Source organism: Rhinatrema bivittatum, chromosome 5 (assembly GCF_901001135.1).
Source record: "Rhinatrema bivittatum chromosome 5, aRhiBiv1.1, whole genome shotgun sequence".
NCBI lineage: Eukaryota > Metazoa > Chordata > Amphibia > Gymnophiona > Rhinatrematidae > Rhinatrema > Rhinatrema bivittatum.
In genome coordinates this window covers 22,532,662-22,554,672 of record NC_042619.1, presented here as the reverse complement: position 1 = coordinate 22,554,672, position 22,011 = coordinate 22,532,662, and the positions used below count along the sequence as shown (strand labels likewise).

The 22,011-nt window shown below is 46.2% G+C and overlaps 1 protein-coding gene across 3 annotated transcripts in view; it reads left to right on the top strand.

Annotated features, from left to right (window-relative positions):
* The window catches only part of P2RY6 (pyrimidinergic receptor P2Y6), a 144,543-nt gene extending 124,973 nt beyond the window's left edge, over positions 1–19,570 (top strand). For 2 of the 3 annotated variants that reach the window (XM_029602131.1, XM_029602132.1), the window contains exon 3: positions 12,980–19,570. In XM_029602131.1, the coding sequence (XP_029457991.1) occupies positions 13,035–14,006 (972 nt within the window). In that variant the 5' untranslated portion in view covers positions 12,980–13,034 and the 3' untranslated portion in view covers positions 14,007–19,570. Of the gene's footprint in view, positions 1–4,115; positions 4,257–12,979 lie in introns of those variants that run through there. The other variant, XM_029602130.1, reaches the window with a different exon arrangement.
* Positions 19,571–22,011: the final 2,441 nt, after the last annotated feature.

Here is a 22,011-nt window from a genome sequence, read left to right as displayed (position 1 = left end):
GCGGAGAACAAAAAGTTTACATACATAAAATGATAAGAAGAACAAACGTAAACGAAATAATAAAACATACTGAATGATAAAATAAAATGAGATGTCAAATATAATAAAACAAACAGGCATATAGCAAATAATAAAACATATCGGGTAGTAAATAAAATAACATAAGATGACATAAATTAACGTAACATAAATAAAATAACATAAGATATCAGATTAGGTTCAATGAAACTTGTGTGGGCTAAACAAACTGTTATAAAATAAAAAATAAATAAACTAAAAATGAGATAAAACGCTGTAAAATGGAAAAATAAAAAATAAAATAAGAGTTAACTGTAGACCAAATTAAAGGCAAAGGGCCGCAGGGTTTAAGCCTTCTGAAAAAAGTCAGGATACATCTTGGCCATCAAAAATCTCACTCAGAAGATCGGTCACTGGTGCTTGCCCCATCTAGGTAGAGTGGCTTACAGGTCTTCAGGTCTCTAGGTTGAGAGCGCTTTCGCCCCAAAGGGAATCAGGCAAAAATCTCTCTCACTGCAAATACATGCAATTTAAATACATGGCAACCCTCTGGCAGGGTGTATATAAGGTCCCTCTGGCAGGGTATATATAAGGTCCCTGATGAGGTAGGGAGACCTCACCAGAGTGAAAAAACGACATCCTCACTGCTCAGAATCAAAATCAAAACTGACTCCAAGGAGCCCGAAACGGCTGGATTAAATAGGAGCAGGCAACCAATCCACAGCCCTCCGGTTGGGAGGGGCTGAGAAGGGATGGAAGGCTCACGATATCAAAGTTCTATGCAGGGACTTAGTGACATTTTATTTTTTTTTTATTTATTTAACAATTTTTATATACCGGCATTCGTAGGACACATCATGTCGGTTCACAATTAACTGAGAAAGGAAATTACAATGAACGAGGATAGAGAGAGTTAACGATATTACAATGAACTAGGAACAAGGATAGAGAGAGTCAACGAGCAGGGATACAACTTTGTAAAAGAACTGGATGAAGATTATCCATGTTAAGAGTAGATATGCATCAGGATGTTAAGGATGCATGTACACTTAAGAACTTAACATATGAACTTAACATATGAACTTAACATATGAACTATGGGATTGTGGCACCCGTAGGGGTGCCACAATCCCATAGCTTTTTCAAGCCTCTTACTATTTTAACTGTCACCACTCGTTCTAAGAGGGCCTTTCAGGCATCTGCCACTCTTTTCATGAAAAAATAGTTCATGATGATGTTCTGAGTCTGCACCTTGGTGCTTCATATCATGATCTTTAGTTCTGCAGCTTAAAAATGTTAGTTTCCTGTGCATTATTAACACCTGTCAGGACTTTCAATGCCTCTGTAAGGAAGGTGGACCCTTGAGCCGAGACGAGGTTGAAGTTACTCCCAGGAGAGGGCCCCTGGTGGTTCTCGTCTTCGGGAGGCGGAACAGGCAGAGATGACCCCACAGGAACTTCACCTATACCAGCCCTCGTTCCCCGCAGGTTGAGCCCTTGGGTACTGGGGCCAGTAGGACTTAGTTGTAGGTCTCGCAAGGCGTGGAACCTGAGGAAGAGGCTGAAGCGGCGTCGGGCAGGCAGAAATGGAGGTGGGCGACGGACAGGCGGAACCAGGAACAGGCCAGAGGTCAGGATGGGCAGCAGGCAGGGTGAAGACGGAGAAGCAGGCAGGAGGTCAGGACAGGCGGAGGTCACTCAGGATAAGATTACCAGGCAGAGGTCAGGCAGGCGGAGGTCACTCAGAGTCAGATTACTAGGTGGAGGTCAGGCAGGCAGAAGTCACTCAGAGTCAGATTACTAGGTGGAGGTCAGGCAGGCGGAGGTCACTCAGAGTCAGATTACCAGATGGAAGTCAAGCAGGCAGAGGTCACTCAGAGTCAGATTACCAGGCAGAAGTCAGAATCAGGAGGGTGAGGAGCAGGGAGGCAGGCATGGAGACAAGGGGTGTCTGACATCATCTCAGTGCACCGAGAAGGCTTTTCCCGATGCTGGGCCTTTAAATCTGGTGACGTGGCGCACGCCTAGGGAGTCAGGCTGAGTGCAGTGTGTCGGTGGCGTGGGATCACCGCAAGAGCCTCCGCTGAGGAGAGGCAGCAGAAGAGGTCGGCGCAGGCTTCCTGCCCATCCAAGCGAGGAGTCCCAGCCATGGTCTCCAATGGGTGAGGACCCTAACAGCCTCTATATTTCTCCCCACCCTGTTTCTCACCCAGGGTGGGCCTCCAGCCTCATCTCATCTGGCTTTTGGTGCAGACCCCACACCATATCGGTTGCTTCTCTCTGGACCACTTCTGGTCTCTCTCTCTCCTTTTGGAGGTCTGATATTACAGTCAAGGTCTCTCCAGTGACCCGTATGGAGACATTGCCACCTTCTCTTTTGTCTGCGAGTTCGTGCTCCTCCCTCTAGTTTCAGTTTGAGTTCATCAGCAGAACTGCACCGAGGTCGCTCTCCTGGTCGGTGCACATCTGTTTCACTAGATAAGAAACTTCCCTTGCGCCCTCCTAGCTCAGCTGATGAGGCACTTTCGATGCTCCCTTCCCTTCATGTACAGAAGCGAAACCTCCAAGAACTGGAGGAAGGACATTTTCTGGTGCAATACCCAGCAGCTGGAGCTCGCTCCCTCTTATCTTGGGTTATATCATGTCTTGCCTTTTCTTAAAGATGGGGTCATTTTCCCAGACTTATGGTAATTGTTTTTAATTTTATTTATTGAGTTTTACATTTTTACTGCTGTAAATTTATTGATTACTACTGTCAGCTGGTTTTCCCTGGAGTTTTTTGTTTTTGTTTTTTCATTTTAAATACTTATTATCTTATGTTCTGGAAGTTTAATGTTTTTAGTATTTTATGTATTTGACATTTATTACTTGTTAATTGTGTTTGAATTTGTTCTTCCATGCCTTCCATCGTATTATTATTTTTCCCCCTTCCCTCCATGTACTGCTCCCTTGGATTTCTAAGCAGAAAAACCTAGGACTTGATGGCAAATAAAGAGCACGCAAGGCCCGTTTCCATCTCCTGCTGCTCCGCAACACTGCAGACCCTCTTCCGCCCTTGGCGTTTCTTGTCACTGCCTCCTCACCAGAACTGTAGTCTGAGCTAGCCCGGGACGTGTTGAACCGAATGGGGGAGAGGGGAACGAAGGCCCATGACGTCGTAGTCTCAGGGGAAGCCATTTTGCAATCGGGCATGAAGCGCAGTGGAGTAGGAGACCTGCCGCACCAAAGAAACCCCAGATTTTTCTATCGTGGGGAGGCCAATTTTGAAAGTGAAAATTCCATGGCGGGCAGTGCCAGGGGGATGCGTTTCTCTGCCTACGTTGCAGGCCGCAAAGCATGCGGGGGTACATGCAGGCTACTCCCGCCCAGCACCGCCACTGTTCCCTGTGGACAGCACGTGCAATGTTCCCTGCGTGGGGAGGAGGCAATTTTCAAAGGGGGTGCTTTGGGGTGGTTTTTTTTCCGTGGGTAAGAACCCACATAAACCCCTTTGAAAATGACCCCCAATACGGATTTCCAGGGCCCCCAATTTCACATTATTGTTTCATAAACCAAATGCCAGGAGGAAGACCAGCGCTTCAGTAGCACTTGATTGTTGCCAGAGGATGTGGTTAGTGCAGTTAGTGTAGCTGGGTTTAAAAAAGGATAAGTTCTTGGAGGAGAAGTCCATTACCTGCTATTAAGTTCACTTAGAGAATAGCCACTGCCATTAGCAATGGTTCCATGGAATAGACTTAGTTTTTGGGAACTTGCCAGGTTCTTATGGCCTGGATTGGCCTCTGTTGGAAACAGGATGCTGGGCTTGATGGACCCTTGGTCTGACCCAGTATGGCAGGTTCTTATGTTCTTATGAAGCAACAGGCATAAAAAAACAAACTGTTTGGTGCTTTATATTAGCCAAGTCAATCAAATCTCCTTAATGGGAAACGCTGTCTTTTTTTTTTTTTTTTTTTGCAGTTGTTCGCTTTTCCTTTCTACTCCAAAAATATAAAAAGGGAAGCAGGTCTCTTTCATAACTTTAGAGCCGTTGCCCAGCGTCTGTGTGCTGCTCCATCCCCGGTCTCTGTGGGGTGTTTTTTTTTGGAAGCAGTTAAAATCAGAACCACGAGCGGTGGAGTCAATAATCCGTCAGCTCAGAGGCAGAGAGAGCTGTCCAGGAGGGAAGAAAGGCGGCGATGCTTGCATGACAGGTGCTGAATTGCAGGAGGAACTTGCAGGGCAACACAAGCCCTGCTGCTGGTAAGAGATGTATATATATATATATATATATGTATGTATTTGTTTAGTGAGAGACCCACTCCAGCCTGCTGGCATCTCTTTAGCTGTTCCCCAGACGGTTCACCGAGACCTCAGGTAGCCAGATAAAGGAAATCCTTAGCCAGACCTGGTTTCCTGGATTTTCCACCTTCAGCATCCCCAGAGGGCTCTCAGCTTAACGCCCCCCCCCCCCGCCTGCAGATTCCTTTCAAACAGGCCTGGCTGAGGACTGTGTTAGGCAACCATTGCCCTGGCGGCCCGAGGTGCTGGTCCTGGTTCTTCACCTCTGGGATCGGAGCTTTTGTAGTACACAAATAAACAAAAAAAAACCCCTCTCAGAATATTTCCAAAATGAATTAGAACTGAGAATCAGAGAACTCTCTCTCCTGCTCTCTACCACAAGAGAGTAAGGAGGTTTGCTTTTGGCAAACTTTCACAATCTGCCCCTTCACAATGGGATGCACTGCAAGGGTCAGAAATCTGCTATCACTTAGTCCATTTAACTTTTCAGGAGGAATGGGGGAGAGGGAGCAGCAACAGGCGCCAGTGTTCACCAAAACCGTGTAAGCAGATCTGTCCTGACCTGCCCTTCTGCCCCCTCCCCCCCCCCGTCTTCCCCTTAAACACGGATGACAGGAGAGAGCAAGATACATCCGGGTTTGTGATATCAACGCTCCGGAGTCTGCCCGGACAAAGAGACAAGGCTTACAAGACGGGGAGGGCAAAACAGCGCTTAACCCGCAGAGGCGGGTTTTTTTGAAAATCGCCTGCCCGCTAGGTGGGCAAAAGTACCCATGCAGTGCCACCCCCTGCGCATCTAAATCTGTGGTAAGGTCCCCCTTTGCAGAACTGCCCGTGCTTCACAGGCCGAAGCCCCTGTTACATGCCAGTGATCTTCAGACGGTGCTTCACAGGCCGAAGCCCCTGTTACATGCCAGTGATCTTCAGACGGTGCTTCACAGGCCGAAGCCCCTGTTACATGCCAGTGATCTTCAGACGGTGCTTCGGGGGCTTGGCATTAGCCGGGGTCGGTTACCGTACTTCAGTCACCCTACAGTGGCAATCACTGCTTGGAGCCCTCCAAACGGTGTGCACCCCAAGGTTGTGTAGGAACTAAAAAGTGACATTTCAGACCTATTACAAGTAAATTGTAACCTGTCCTTAACACCATCTGTTGTACCTGAAAACTGGAAGATAGTCCATGTAGCCCCGATATTTAAAAAGGACTCCGGAGGTGGATACAGGAAACTACAGACCGATGAGCCTGACTTCAGTGCCAAGAAAAATTGTGGAAATTATTATGAAGAATAAAATCACAGAGCATATAGAAAGACCTGGTTTAATGGGACACAATCAGCATGGATTTACCCAAGGGAAGTCTTGCCTCACAAATCTGCTTCATTTTGTTGAAGGGGTTAATAAACATGTGGATAAAGGTGAACCGGTAGATGTAGTGTATTTGGATTTTCAGAAGGCGTTTGACAAAGTCCCTCATGAGAGGCTTCTAGGAAAACTAAAAGGTCATGGGATAGGATGCGATGTCCTTTCATGGATTACAAACTGGTTAAAAGACAGGAAACAGAGTAGGATTAAATGGACAATTTTCAAAGGGTAAACAGTGGAGTGCCTCAGGGATCCAGGGCCAGCGCTAGCTTCTGAGCCGCCCTGTGCATAGAATCCCCGCCACTGCCCCTACGTTGCTGCACCCCACTCTGCGCCAACCCCCCCCCCCCCCCCCAGATATGAGCTCATATCCTCTTCTGGAGGCCAAAGGAGAGACCGCCGCCGCCGAACTGCTGGCCCACCGCCACCCCGGTTGTGCCTCTCCGTGCACGGTTTGCACACCCGGTCGTGCTGGGCTTACAGGGATCTGTACATGGACTGGTGATTTTTAATATATTTAAAAATGATCTGGAAAGCGGTACAACGAGTGAGGTGATCAAATTTGAGGGTGACACAAAATTATTAGATCACAAGCAGATTGTGATAAATTGCAGGAGGACATTGGAAGATTGGGCATCCATATGGCGGATGAAATATTATGCGGATAAGTGCAAGGTGATGTTAGGTTCCATATTAGGAGCTACCACCCAGGAAAAAGATCTAGGCATCATAGTTCATATTACATTGAAATCGTCGGTACAGTGTGCTGCGGCAGTCAAAAAAGCAAACAGAATGATGGAAATTATTAGGGAATGGTGAATAAAATGGAAAACGTCATAATGCCTCTGTATCACTCCATGGTGAGAACGCACCTTGAATACTGTGTACAATTCTGGTCGCCGCATCTCAGAAAAGATATAGTTACGATGGAGAAGGGCGACCAAAATGATAAAGGGGATGGAACAGCTCCCCTATGAGGAAAGGCTAAAGAGATTAGGGCTGTTCAGCTTGGAGAAGAGACGGCTGAGGGGGGATATGATAGAGATCTTTAAGATCATGAGAGGTCTTGAACAAGTAGATGTGAATCGGTTATTTACACTTTCGAATAATACAAGGACTAATGGGCACTCGATGAAGTTAGCAAGTAGCACATTTAAAACAAATTGGGAAAAATTCTTTTTCACTCAACACATAACTAAGCTCTTGAATTCATTGCCAGAGGATGTGGTTAAGACAGTTAGTGTAGCTGGATTTAAAAAAGGGTTAATAAGTTCCTGGAGGAGAAGTGTATAAACTGCTATTAATCAATAGGGAATAGCCACTGCTTGTTGCCAGCATTAGTAGCATGGGATCTACTTAATGTTTGTGTACTTGCAAGGTACTTGTGACGTGGATTGGCCACTGCTGGAGGCAGGATACTGGACTTGATGGACCTTTGGTCTGACCCAGAATGGCATATTTTATGTTCTTATGTACTGCTACGTCTCCGTGGATTTCCTCTATCATGCGCATCCTCAGGTCCTTGCTTTCACTGCGATTCGTTCATCTGCTGAAAACACGAGGGCGAGCTTTCTCCATTGCTGGGCCCCCGAGCACTTATGGACCACGGTTGATAATGCAAGCATCCAGGAAGGCCTTGACGATGTTTTTGCTCTCATATGCTTTTGGCCCGGCTACTTAAGTTTTTTTTTTCCTATTTTATTTCTGTCCCTAAATATATTTGATGAATTTACCACCGCTCTTAATTATATGTTTGCATGTCTTGCTTTTATGAATGTTTATCTTGTTCTCTACCGTGAACGCGGAAGCGTGCTGGCTACCAATTCTTCAATAAATAAATAAATACTTTTTTTTTTTTTTACCCGCAGAAGGGAGAGGTGTTCCCGCAGGCAGGGCTGGGAACCGTGTAAGCACTTTTTAAAATTTTTTTAAAAGGATCCTGGTATTTTCAGTCCAGGAATGTTCTGGCACAAACAGGAGCTGCAGTCGTGAGGGGGTTCCCCTTTCCCCCGAGGGCGATTTTCAAACTGCATAGGGCGTGCTTACCTTCCCTTGGCAAAATGGTGCTCGGTGCGGAGATTGCCCTTTCCGAATCTGCTTGCAGGCCCATGGGTAGCAGGCGGGAGGGGCTGAAAATGGCCGCCTGCGTGTAAGACTGCTCAGGGAACCCAGCCAGACACCCAGGGGACCCGTCTCCGTAGTCTCTTTCCTGGCAGATGGGGCCCTTGCTCCTTTTTTTTAAAAAAAAAATCTAATGACTGTTTCTTTAATCTAGAACATATATCAACATCAGAGGAACACTCGGCAAGATTATAATGCCACCATAATTTTATTTAATTTACAATCTTTTATACATACATTAATTACCCCAAAATGTGGACCATATGCATATATATAAAATTTCAATAAAACATATTACACCATATCACATTTATACTCATACCATTCACACCACTCATTCATAAAGTACATATTCAGTGCATCTACATACCCCTATACAACATTATTACACTTTAATAAACATACATATAAAAACAATCACCAAATATGGCTTTCTGAAACCATTATCTTCAAAAAATCCACTAACATTTTTTTATGCTGTTCCCGACGAGACTTCTCGTTTCGCCTGATTTAACAGGCTTCCTCAGGGAAAATTTTTTACTTTACATACTGTGGACTTGTAAATTCAATGTATTTATTATTTATCCCCAGAATATCACATAAACCATTACGAGAATTTTTTGGAATATATTTTCTTCAATGCTTCTTGTTACATCTCGAGAACAAATGAAATTTATTCGTGAGTTAAGTGAAGATTTGAGTATCACCATCAAGGGTGCAGATAAGGGGGGAACATTAGTTATCATGAATACTTCGGATTATGACATAGAAGCTTGGAGCCAACTGAATAATGCACAGTTTTATCAACGTATTTATAGTGATCCGGGTTTAGAAATTAGCAAACTCATCAATGATATTATTACAGAAGCTAGTGCACTAGGATATATTTCTAATAAAGAAGCTAGGTTTCTGCATGTAGAGACTTTCGTAACTCCATACATATACTTCGTCCCAAAAATTCACAAATCCATGAACAGTCCACCCAGACGTCCAATAGTATCGGGAAGAGGATCAGTTTTTGAAAATATTGCTAAATTTATCGATAATTTGTTACAACCATTGGTTAAAAATATTAAATCATATGTTAGAGATTCCACTGAATTTATTGGTTTAATGACACAAATGCAAACAGTAGCAAATAATGGTTTATTGGTTACAGCGGATGTTACATCACTGTATACCAATATTCCTCAACAAGAAGCTCTAATGATTATAGATTCAGCGTTAATTAAATTGGGGGTAGGCGCATCAAAAAAATATGTCATTAATCAGTTAGCAGAAATTGTGATCACTCATTGTTATTTCGAATTTCAACATCAATTGTTTAAACAAATTAAAGGAATCCCAATGGGATCGCCTTTGGCTCCCTCTGTCGCCTGTCTTTATGTTGCAGCATATGAAGATAAATATTTATATGCGTCGGCATATTTTGATCATGTACAATTCTATAGGCGATACATAGATGATTTGTTTTTAATATGGATTGGCAATGGTGATCAGTTATTTGCATTTGAACATTACATGAACCAATGTGATCCTAATTTGAAATTTTCTTTTCAGATTAGTGATAAACAGTTACCATTTCTAGATATCATGGTTAGGTTATATATGGGAAAGATCGAGACGTCGATCTATATTAAACCCACTGATAAGAATACTACATTACACTATCATAGTTTTCATCCTAAAAGATTAAGGGAGAGTATACCCATTGGACAGTTTTTGAGATATCGTCGAATTTGCTCCACGGTCCAGGAATATAAACAACAAGCAATCACACTTAAATCCAAGTTTATAGAAAGAGGTTATCCAACAGGATGCATTAAGCGCGCATACAAAAGAGCCCTGTACACACACAGAGACAATTTATTACAATTGAGTCCTCGTAACAGGGTCTCAAGATCTATATGCACATTACCATATTCCACAAAATTGCATCAAATTAAACAGAGTATATTGAAATATTGGCACATAGTCCAATCTTTGCCAGGTTTCGAGGAACCGCCTATCTTTGCAATGCGCCGTGGTTTAAGTATTAGATCGTTGTTATCAAGACCTTTGGAGTATAGTGATCAGGAGAATTGGGGTCAATTTAAGTGTGGAAAATGTTCTGTATGTAAAAATGTATGGGAGATAAAATCTTTTCAAGTTACCCATTGGAAGTATCCGTTTGTTATAAGAGGACATTTTACATGTGAAACCAGCATGGTGATCTATGCTGTAATATGTCCCTGTGAATTAATCTATATAGGATGTACAACGAGAAGTGTTAGACAACGTATCGTTGAGCATAAAAGTAGTTACGAACTCATAAGGTAGGGGCTCCTTTGGTAGCCCATTGGGATGAAGTTAAACACAATATAGAAGACACGAGTTTTTTTGTAATCCAACAGTGTCAAATTCAACAACAAGGAGATGTGTTTAATATTATTAGAAAAATAGAACAAAAATTTATATATCAATGGAGAACCGCACATCCATTGGGTCTCAACGATGCAATTGAGTGGGAGGCATTTTATGGCTCTTGATTATTTGTAGAAACGATTATTATGGTTGAGTTCCCAGTATACTGGTTGGAATAGAGGATTTGGAATTTGTCAATGGAATTTAGGGGCGGTAGTATATGTCTGGTACGCATAAGAACACTATTGGTTACATTGATACGTTTGGAACGCAAACACACGTCATTTTTACGTTTATACGTAAAGTCATGTGATAGGAAGTAATCAGTTTAAAAGGATGTTGAGGCTAGCGGTTAGTTAGCAGTTTGTGAGGAAGTAAGAGGAAACTCAGAGGAGACTTCTGAAACTTGGAGGAGACTTATGAAACCTGCATGACTTTTTTGATTCTGGTAAGTGAGTTTGCTTATACAAGAGAGTTAGTAGTAGGTATATTGTGGTAATGGTGGAGATTGAGTTTTAAAATTTGGGTGTTTATTTTTTAGAAAATTTTGGCGGTAAGATCCGCTTGTGATATAATGATATATATCGGGAAAAGCAGATTGCGATAAAGACGTTGGTCACATTTTGGAAGGAGGATATATATAACAACGCTGCATTGGTAGTAGAGAAGAATTTGATACATATTGATAGAGAGAGATATAATATCCATATGGACGGTAAGCATTTATTCTGATGCTATTAAATTTAGGATTGGTTCTGTGAGAAGGCTCTAATGAGTAATACATATTTTTTAAAAAAAATGTTTTTTGTATGCATTACAGTTACAACGGTGTATGGGACCATTTTGCATCTCGATTGAATTGATAAGATATATGCTTTGGAAAATAACACATCGTGAGATATAACAAGAAGCATTGAAGAAAATATATTCCAAAAAATTCTCGTAATGGTTTATGTGATATTCTGGGGATAAATAATAAATACATTGAATTTACAAGTCCACAGTATGTAAAGTAAAAAATTTTCCCTGAGGAAGCCTGTTAAGTCAGGCGAAACGAGAAGTCTCGTCGGGAACAGCATAAAAAAATGTTAGTGGATTTTTTGAAGATAATGGTTTCAGAAAGCCATATTTGGTGATTGTTTTTATATGTATGTTTATTAAAGTGTAATAATGTTGTATAGGGGTATGTAGATGCACTGAATATGTACTTTATGAATGAGTGGTGTGAATGGTATGAGTATAAATGTGATATGGTGTAATATGTTTTATTGAAATTTTATATATATGCATATGGTCCACGTTTTGGGGTAATTAATGTATGTATAAAAGATTGTAAATTAAATAAAATTATGGTGGCATTATAATCTTGCCGAGTGTTCCTCTGATGTTGATATATGATCTATATTTTGAACAGAGGTTGTTCTGCACAAATTTTGTGTACCTCTTTAATCTAGAAGGCAGCGCAAGAGCCAGAAGCAGCTGAGACGTCTCAAACCATTGTCCTCCTCGCCAAAAAGTTATAGTGGAGGGGAAGGAAGGAGCCCTTCCGAAGCCTGGCCCAGCTCCTTTGGGGCCTGATTTACTAAGGCTGTGCACGCACTCTGGGGCCGATGCAGTACAGTGCACTCGCAGGAGCGCAGCTTAACCCGCTGTCGGACGCGGGATAAATAGGCGCCAATCCACCCACTAATGCAGTAGGGGGATCAGCGCTTATTTAATGCGCGTCCGACGCGGAGTGAATGAGTTAGCGCCCATCACATGCAAATGCACGCGAACGAGGCTATTACTCGTTCACTCCGCCTGCGATAAAATAAGTGTGCGTCTCAGGCGCACATTTATCGCTCAGATATTAACGCCTGCCTGAAAAGTCAGCGCCCGCTTTCCGCAAAATTTATTGCATCGGCCCCTCTGTGTGTATCAGGAAATAAAGCTTTAGTAAACCCGGCCCTCAATGCACCATTGCACGGTGCTTGGCAGAAGCGTGCAGCCAGCCCTCCCCTCCCCCTCAAGAGCCGCCGGTGCCCTCCCGATTGTCTCTTTCTTTCACCTATCACCATGGCCCGGATGCCCACGTGCAACTCTCTTTCAGTCTCCACCACCATCCCCCAGCATTTTTTTTTTTTTGCTCTCCCAACCACCTGCCTCGTCCTCGCAGGTCACCCTCTCTTCTCAACCCTCTTCTGTCTCCCCGGTCCACCAATCTCCCTCTCTCATCTCCGGCAGTCTCAGTCTCCCACCCTAACCAGCCACCTCGCCCTGCCCTCGTCACTGCCAGCCACCACCTCCAGCGGGCTCAGGAGAGGGCAGGGTTACTGCTCGCAGAAATAGTCCTGTCATTGCATTAGTCGGGAAGGGGGTTTGCTTTAAACAAAGTTTTCTGGGGAAACGTGAAGCGCCTGGGGGTGGGTGGGGCTCACCGGAATCTATTGCCCAGGCATGAGGCATTGCCCACACTTGAATGAGGGAAATTTCAGGGGGGGTGGTGAGGCAGGAGGCGTGGAAAATCTTTCCCTCAGTTCCCCCCCCCCCCCCAAAAAAAAATCCTTGGTACGTGAAGCTGTCAGTGCAAGGACGCGTCTTCTCTGGTCCAGAATTTGAAATCTAGATCCTTGCTGACCCTACTGGGTTCACACTTCATCAACACAGATTTTCCAGACAGAAAGGCCGTGCCCATTCTTGATCAAATTCAGATTGCACACCCCCCCAAGTTCAAAGCATAGGTCACACAATTAAAATGCCTTTTTTTTTTTTTAGTACAAGAAATGATTCATTTCTTTTTTTTTTCTGTCTTCTTCCAGTTCTAACGTCAACACCGTAGCTGCTCCCTCAGCCGCTATAAATACAGGCTCGAGAATGGCGAACCTGACATCTGACCCCGGGGGCAAGAACTCCTGTACCTTCCACGAAGAATTCAAGCAGATCCTGCTTCCTGTGGTCTACTCGGTGGTCCTCGTGGTTGGTCTGCCTTTGAACCTGATTGTCATCCTTCAGATCTGGCTCTCCCATAAAGTGCTGACTCGCACTGCCATTTACACCGTGAACCTGGCCATGGCGGACCTCCTCTACGTGTGCTCCCTGCCCCTCCTCATCTACAACTACTCCAGGCAGGACTACTGGCCCTTCGGGGACTTCACCTGCAGGTTTGTCCGCCTGCAGTTCTACACCAACCTGCACGGCAGCATCATGTTCCTGACCTGCATGAGCGTCCATCGTTACCTAGGCATCTGCCACCCCCTCTCCGCGTGGCACAAGAAGAGGGGCAGAAAGTTCACCTGGACGGTCTGTGGGTTGGTTTGGCTAATAGTCATCGTCCAGTGCGTGCCCACTTTTGTCTTTGCGTCCACCGGCACCCAGAGAAACAGGACCGTGTGCTACGACCTGAGCCCCCCGGCGCTCTCCTCCAGGTATTTCCCCTACGGGATCGCGTTGACCGTCACGGGGTTCCTGATCCCTTTCATTGCCATCCTGGTGTGCTACTGCTCCATGACCAAGATCCTTTGCCAGAAGGATGACCTGATCGGGCCGGCGGTGCGCAAGAAGAAGGACAAAGCCGTCCGCATGATCATCATCGTGGTGATCGTTTTCTCCCTCAGCTTCTTCCCCTTCCACCTCACCAAGACCATCTACTTGATAGTGCGCTCCCTGGACGGCGTGCCCTGCTTGGCTCTGCAGACCTTCGCCATCTCGTACAAGTGCACCAGGCCCTTCGCCAGCATGAACAGCGTCCTGGACCCTATCCTCTTCTACTTCACGCAGCAGAAGTTCCGCCAGAGCACGAAGACCCTGCTGCAAAAAGTGAGCACCAAGTGGAGAACTGAACATTGAGCGGCCCGGTTCTCTACGGCGAGCAGAAGGAGCTGCTCAAGGAGCAGTGGGACCCAGATTCCTTTGGCTGGGGAGGGGGGTAGGGCCGTAGCTGTGGTCGCACAAGAACGGCCGACTGCAGTGGGAGCCTCGAGCCTGCCATAAGTAATGCTCCCGTCACTTTTTTCTTTAACTGTACCTGTGAATCTTCTTCTGATCCCTGTTGGCGTACGATGGGGTGATCCAGCTGCAGTCCTCAGGGGCTCCAGCTGGGACATGCTTGCAAAATACTACAGGGCACATAACGTTAGCATAATGAAGAATTGGCACGTTTGCCTGCACAGTGTGTATTAGTGCAACTTATAATAGGGACAATAGACATTATTGTAACTGATTTATTTTTGTAAACTACAGTATTACAGAACTCACTTTAACTGCTGCAAGAAACAGCTGCTCTCATGTTGTTGAGGGAACTTGGGCACATAATCTAATGCATGCATCAGTGCAAATTAATATTAGCAGCAAAACCCTCCTCCCCAATTTAAGAATAATGAACAATTCAGTAACTAGAGCAAGGATGAAGGGTTAACATTTGTATTCACCATTAAGTATCTTCGGTGTATCAAATAACAACCTGTGTCCATACTACTACTACTTCTCATTTCAGTAGCGCTAATAGACGTGGGCAGTGCTGTACAATATCACATGAGGCAGCCCCTGCTCTATAGCGTTTACAATCCATTCAAGACAGACAAATGAAACAAATAAGAGACTTAGGAAGTTTCATTCATTATGGAAAATGATTAAAACCAACAAGGGCATGGTCCATCCAAACCGGCCTTAGTCAGACTTACATTGGATCTATGGTATGCAAATGTGTCTTTATACAGTTCTATTTTGGATAGCGTACAGTCATTGGCGATTGTGTAATGTATCATTGGACCAACGTAAACAATGTACATACTATAAATAATATTGTATGCTGGTTGTCCTGAATCTTTAGCTAGGTTTCAGCCCTGGAGAATCTGAGTCCTTCATTGACGCAAAGCAGTTTCCTATCTTCTGGAAGATCTCCACAAGAATTTGCACACAATTCAAGTTACATTTCAGAGACAAGACCCTTCTACTTAAATCACTGGACGTCACCAAATTACTGCAATTAGAAAGGGGCTTGCTAGTTAAATACGCTTGATTTCTGAACTGTAATTTTAATTTTCTGGATATTCAGAGGCGACCATTTAGATAGGGACTTTGACTGTAGCAGGGCAACATGGCCGCCTGCATTACACCGACATGGGTTCAATTGCAAAATTTGCCATTAGGCTAAACCACTGGTCCCTGTGGGAACCCAGGCTTGCATATCACTTAACACTATGCATGCCCCAGAGTATTCTGGACCAGAGAAGACGTCCTCCGCAGTACAGTTCAGACTGCTAAGGAGCTTCAGATTCCCCAGGAAATGAATCAGCGGGCAGCCCACAGGCGACTTCATGCAAAGTAATAGAAATACTTGTCAGCATCCAAGTGCACCTGTTCGTTGCCCCCTCAAATTACCTACCAGGCATCTGCTCCTTCTTCCCCATCTGTGTGTTTAAGTTGTCCGTTAAAGTTACTGTGTTCATCCATCCTAGGTACTGTACGTCCTGTAAGGCTCAGGGGAAGAGCCAAACTGTGATTATTTTGCATGCAGAGTTAATTTTGTGCTTGCACCAGTTTGCAGGTTAACGCAAATCCAAACTCAGTTTCCACTAGGCTGCAAACCATGCAAAGTTCTTCTCTCTTTTCATTAACTTGCAGGTAAAAAATGAGATTTTGGAAGCTCTCCTGCAGTTCACCTTTTACAACCCGCAGTGTCCCATTACCTAGCCTTGGAAGATTAAGCCCCACGCGGGAAAGGATGGCAGATGAAGGCCAGTCTGCCCAGTGGAGATCCGCACCCTCCTGGTAGATGCACAAATAGATTTCCCTGTGCAACCCAACACCGGCTCCCTCAAGCCCCTCTTTTCCTACCACTCTCCTTCACCTCTGTCCCCAGCGGGCCCCAAGTCTCTTACTGTGCTGGCCTCCACCACCAGGCCTCTTCAACTTTGCAAAGCCCGGTTAAGTACCTAGGTTAATTGGAAGGACCCAATTTTACGCTCTTTGCACTGACAGGAAATCTGAATGCTGTCTGAATTTTTTAAGTTAGGACTTTAACTATTAAACCCCGCCTCCAAGTTTGTTCTGACTAAACTTCTCTGCCAGAATCCACATTTTCATGCGGGTCAACATTTCAGATGGAGATTTGATGTCAGAAAGGGTGGGAGGGCTTAATTCCCCATCGGATGGAATGCAGAGACGGAAATGCAATTTTAAGAAGCAGACAATGGGAATGGAGGGGGGCGGGGCTTTCATAAACAAACTTTGACCATAGGCAACCCCCGGGTATTACAAGTACAGGTGCCAAGGCAGGGGGTGGGGGCACCATAAAAGAAAAAAAAACAACCACGCAGATCCCCAGTGGGAGTAAACGAGGAACAGGGGGAGGGGGTAATATTCTTCATGAGGGGAAAAAGAGTGACCGCTCTGTCCGGTGCACAATGTTAAAAGAGAAAAAATAATCGGCTGGAGGAGGCCTCTGTCTATTATTTGTCCACCCCGTCTCCTGCCCTTGGAAAAGAGCGGGCATTGATTTTTTTAATGATCCCAGTGAGGAGCAACCCCAAACTGCAGCTGGATGAAAGTTCAGACGGGCTGGATAATTCTCTCAGGCATCGCCGCTCTGTAGAAACCTGCGGGGCTCTTACTCCCAGGGGAGCAGCCTCTTTCCCTGACGTGCATCGGCAGGTCTGTCCCCAAAGCCGCCAGAGAGAAAGTGTGGTCCTTGCTCAGGCCCCGGCTAGTGTCCACTCCTTGCAGGCACTTAGGAACCTCTCCCCCCCCCCCCCGCGCTCCTCGCCTGGGAGCAGCGTCGCCCTCTTCCGCCTGCTCCTGAAACCCAGTTCCGGCAGGCTTTCTCCCCGCTTCCGTCTCCACAGGCTCCCCGGCCTCACTGCAAACACCGCCGTCTCCTGCGGCACCGAGATTGAAAACTGCTTGCAAACACCATGGAACCAGAGGGGTAAAAAAAAAAACCAACACAGGAACTGGAGGCTCCATTGACAAACACAGAGCTTGACATCACTAACCCTTGAACAAGCCGACCCTGTGCGTTCTGGCTTTCTGTTTCAGTCAAGCAGTCCATATATAGGAGCCCTGCATTCAGACAGCCATGTTGGAAATGTAAGAGTTGTAATGCTTGACTCCCTACGTCCTGGTACGAACAGACTCCTTCCTCTCCAGTCCATGAGGGAGCACAACAATGGGTCTCATAAGTGCGAGAAGGGGTTAAGGTTCTGGGTAGAGGTTAAGTGGAGAGCAGCAATTTTCTCCCCTCCCCCCCCCCCAAATGTATATAAGGGTGGGTGGGGTTCAAATCCGTACCCTGTTTGCTGGTTTCTTAACAGCGGTTGAACATATGTGCAGTGGACCACTTAAGGCGAAACACTCACTGGTCAGGGCTGACGAGACCCCTCTTAAGCATCGGCTAGACGTCTCTGTAAGGTTTAGATCCAGGGGCTGTCATTCTCGCATACAGTTCCTCTGGTTGCAATGTCTCCTGTACCCATGAAACTCAGACTAAAACTGCAGCGGTGGCCCTACAGCGGTCTGTCTGCTTAATTATTTACAGGAGACAGTTCAGGACAAGAATCCAATCCACAGGCAGTTCTCGGTGATGAACAGTCCATAACATCCTCACATAAGACGGCACCAGCAACACCCACATAGTTCTGGCAGCCAGTAGGAATCACCGGGTAAGGTCTGTAGGGAACAAGGAGGATCAACGCCCTAGGAGGAGGTCATTACAGCTGCCGGCAAGAGCGTAGCAGCAGGGACCCTCTCTCAGTGGCACTTTAACTGCGGGATGGCCAAGCTGAGAGTCCAGGCAAATGCTGGAGCAACAGCTGGCGTTGTCCTCTGCAGATGTGCTGTATGCCTTTTGGCAAGCTGCAAAATGAAATGGTAATGTAATGGCACCAATATGGGCGAGCAGTGGCCCTGGGAGGCGAAGGAAATGTCCCAGCACGAGATTAATGCGTTGAACGCCTCCCTCGTTTACAATCGTACCCGGATCCCCTATCGGTGGGCACTCCGGACCAGTATCATCGGTCAGCACTGTGCCTCCAGAGTGCCGGGTATCACCTACACAGGCCCCGTAGGCGACACTGTCTGCACGGGTGTGCTCACTTTCACCCTCAACTCCACCACCTGGTGGCAAACTGATAATGTTTCTCTTCCTACCCCTCTGTGGACGGACCTGGTGCTCAATCAGACCTGGTCAAAAGGGGGGGTACACTAATGTAACTTGGATTGCTCCTGATGGGTATTACTATATCTGTGGCCGCTGGGCATATGAACGACTGCCCCTGCCTGGGCAGGGTCCTGCATCTTAGGTACTGTCCGACCCAGTTTCTTCCTGTTGCCACTAACTGCAGGAGAACAGTTAGTCATGACAGATCGTTGGCCTCTGAGTCCAACAGGCCCCTGATTTGTTGTGTTCCCACGTGGATTTCCACCAGAGGGTCAGTGGGGACTCTTCCCTCCCGGTCTCTTCAGGCTGTATCCTCCCTTGTCGCCTCCACCGCCATCTGACAGTGGGGGTTGTCCGATCTACTTCCTCCTCGGCCCCTTTGTGTCGGTGCAGGTCCATTTCTGTCGTTAGTATTCACTGCAGGGCTTCCGTATTTCTTTTTGTAGCCTATTACAGTAATTGAATCCTACTTCACAACCGCGGCCCGCAAACCGCTTCCTCTGTTTAAGGCAAACTTCACGAGAACGTAATTACCGCCGCATGCTGCTTCCCGATTGGTTGTTACACTTGCACGCTAATCTGTGTACGTTAATATATTGACCTGTTGTTGTAATTGTTCATTGCATTGTCTTAATTCAACTGAGCCACTGAGCAGAAGAGCGAATGTTTTAATAAAAGAAATTGAAAACAGGGTGGGTTGGGTTTTTTTTTTTTTTTTTGTAGTTTTCTGATGGGAGAGAGGCCTCTTCCAAATGGATGACCCTAGGACTCCTCGTGAAAGTGAAGCCTGTGATTCTGTCCTTGTGAGACACACATTAAGGAATTGAAGCAGCGCCAGTTTCAAGCTCGTGCAGCAGCAGCGCCAATCGCCCAGGCTTCCATCCCGGCCCCTGTCCATTCGCGCATCTTTCGTGCGCATTCATAATGCGATCATCTTAGACCAAATCTGTCGGACGTGGAGCGTGGACCTGAAATGGCTGAACGGCATTTAGGAAGCACAGTCTTAAGCAGCTGCCTTGGGAAATTTAAATAGGTGAATAGTTTGTGGGCGGATGGGATTGTCCAAGAAGTGGGGGATGAGAGAGAAGTAGTTTTTTTTTTTTAAGTACTTGGGATGTAGTCCTGGGGAATGGAGCTAAAATCACAACATGATAGCAAGAGTCATAGATCACCATGATCCTCCTTCCTCTTACCTCATACATACATACATACAAAGCTTGTTCCATTGTTTTCTAGGGTTTCATTTAATTAAAAATTGCTCTTGGTGCATTCCCAGCCAAGTGGCACAGGGAATCCATTCCCGTGGATCTGTAAAGGAGTCCTCAGTGGTGGGGAGGCTGTGGGAGGAAGAGGAAGAAAATGAGAGTCCGGCAAGGTGGCTTCAACCCTATCACAAAGTCATGGTGCTCATAGTTTATGTTTTTGCACGGGCCGAGCCTGCTCTGTGTTAGCCAATTTCGGTCACCAGTAAGCCCCGGGTGAGTCCTGTTTCGCAGTTAGAGCAGTGCAGGCCAGTAAGGGGGAGGTTTCCATTCAGATGCAGCCCTGCCCTTTGAAGGGGGTCTGGGATGGCCGTCTTCCTGGGGGGAGTCAGGGGGGCAGTCCTTTACGGGTTTGGTGAAGTTAGGAGGCAGTTCAGGAGCTTAAGCCGTCACTGATGTCTCCCTTCCCCCCTCCATTGATGAACCTGCTGGACAAAATGCCACCCGCCTCCCCTCTGTCAAGAGTTGCTTTTGGTGCTCCCCTTCCCTTTCAAGCTCATGGGCTCGCAGACAGCGATTCAAATGAACGGTGCGGTTACCTCTTCCCCCTGCCCTGACCTGGCAGCCGAAAGAACGTAGCCTGTCTTGCCCATCCCTTGTGACAGCCCTGCCACTGCACTTCCATCAACATCTGAGGAGCTGAGCAGGGGTAGAGGCCTGCTAGGGCCTGGGGGGTGGGGAGAAGAGGCAGCTAACAGGACAACCCCCTCTCCCAGCAGCCTCTACCTCTGTTCACACCACTGCTCAGCTCCTCAAACATACACTGTGCCGTTGTACAGGGACCTGAACATGGGAACTGTAAACCACTGCATGCTCACAATCTTCCCAAGCAGACATCTGACAGTGGGGGTTGTCCGATCTACTTCCTCCTCCTCGGCCCCTTTGTGTCGGTGCAGGTCCATTTCTGTCGTTAGTATTCACTGCAGGGCTTCCGTATTTCTTTTTGTAGCCTCTGTTTAAGGCAAACTTCACGAGAACGTAATTACCGCCGCACGCTGCTTCCCGATTGGTTGTTACACTTGCACGCTAATCTGTGTACGTTAATATATTGACTTGTTGTTGTAATTGTTCATTGCATTGTCTTAATTCAACTGAGCCACTGAGCAGAAGAGCGAATATTTTAATAAAAGAAATTGAAAACAGGGTGGGTTGGTTTTTTGTTTTTTGTAGTCTTCTGATGGGAGAGAGGCCTCTTCCAAACGGGTGACCCCAGGACCCCCTCGTGAAAGTGAAGCCTGTGATTCTGTCCTTGTGAGACACACATTAAGGAATTGAAGCAGCGCCAGTTTCAAGCTCGTGTTCCAGATTGGAAGGTACCCACCACCAGGACAATGAGTCCCAGAGAGACGAGGTGACTCAGATGCAATCCTGGAGACTGAGAGGCCTGGCGCCACTGTGAACTCAGGGTCCATTGGGCTCTGCGCATATGTAAGCGTGCCAAGGGAGTAACATGGACAGTTGCAGCCGTATGGCCCAACAGCCTCAAAATGTGCCAGGCTGGCACCTGCTGGCTCTGTTGAATCTCTGCCACAATGGTCACCACAGCAATAGCCCTCTGGCAGGGCAGAAAGGCCTTGGCCTGAGCCATGTCTAGCAGGGCTCCTATGAAGTCCAATTGAAGTGACGGGCTGAGATGGGACTTTGGGTAGTTGAGAATGAACCCTAGAGACTCCAACAGGTAAATGGTCATGCGCATGGACCTGACGGTCCCTGCCTGAGACATGCTCTTGTCCAGCCAATTGCCCAGATACGGGAAGACATGCACTCCCAGTCTGCGGAAGTGCACTGCCACCATGGCCAGGCATTCTGTGATTGTGGGGCGAAGGAAAAAACCTGCAAAAACCACAAAGAGCAAAAAGTTTTCCAGAAGGCTAAAAACAGCAAAATGAGCTCAATCACACCATGAGGCTTACAGCTCTGCAAAAAAAAAAAAAAAAGAGAATGAAGAGGGACCCCCAAGTGGACGTGTGGTATAGGGCATGCTCAGTGTGCCTATGGTATAGGGCATGCTCAGTGTGCCTAGTCAAAGTTCTCAAACTTTCTGACATAAGTTTTCCATATCGGGCTCCATCTGTTTGAAGTCCCCCATGTGCTTGTCCTCGGAGAATGTGGCTGCATGTTAGCAGTTGCATGAAAGCTTACATAAGACCATAAGATTTGCCACACTGGATCAGACTAAAAGTCAATCAAGCACAGTAGCCCGTTTCCAATAGTGGTCAATCCCGGTCACGAGAACCTGGCAGAATCCCAAAACGTCAGTTCCATGCTGCTTATCCCAGGGATAAGCAGTGGATTTCCCCAAGTCCACCTTAATAATAATTTACGGACTTTTCTTCCAGGAACTTGTCTAAACCTTTTTGAAACCCAGCTACACTAAAAGCTTTCATGACAACCTCCAGCAATGAATTCCAGAGTTTAATTATATATTGAGTAA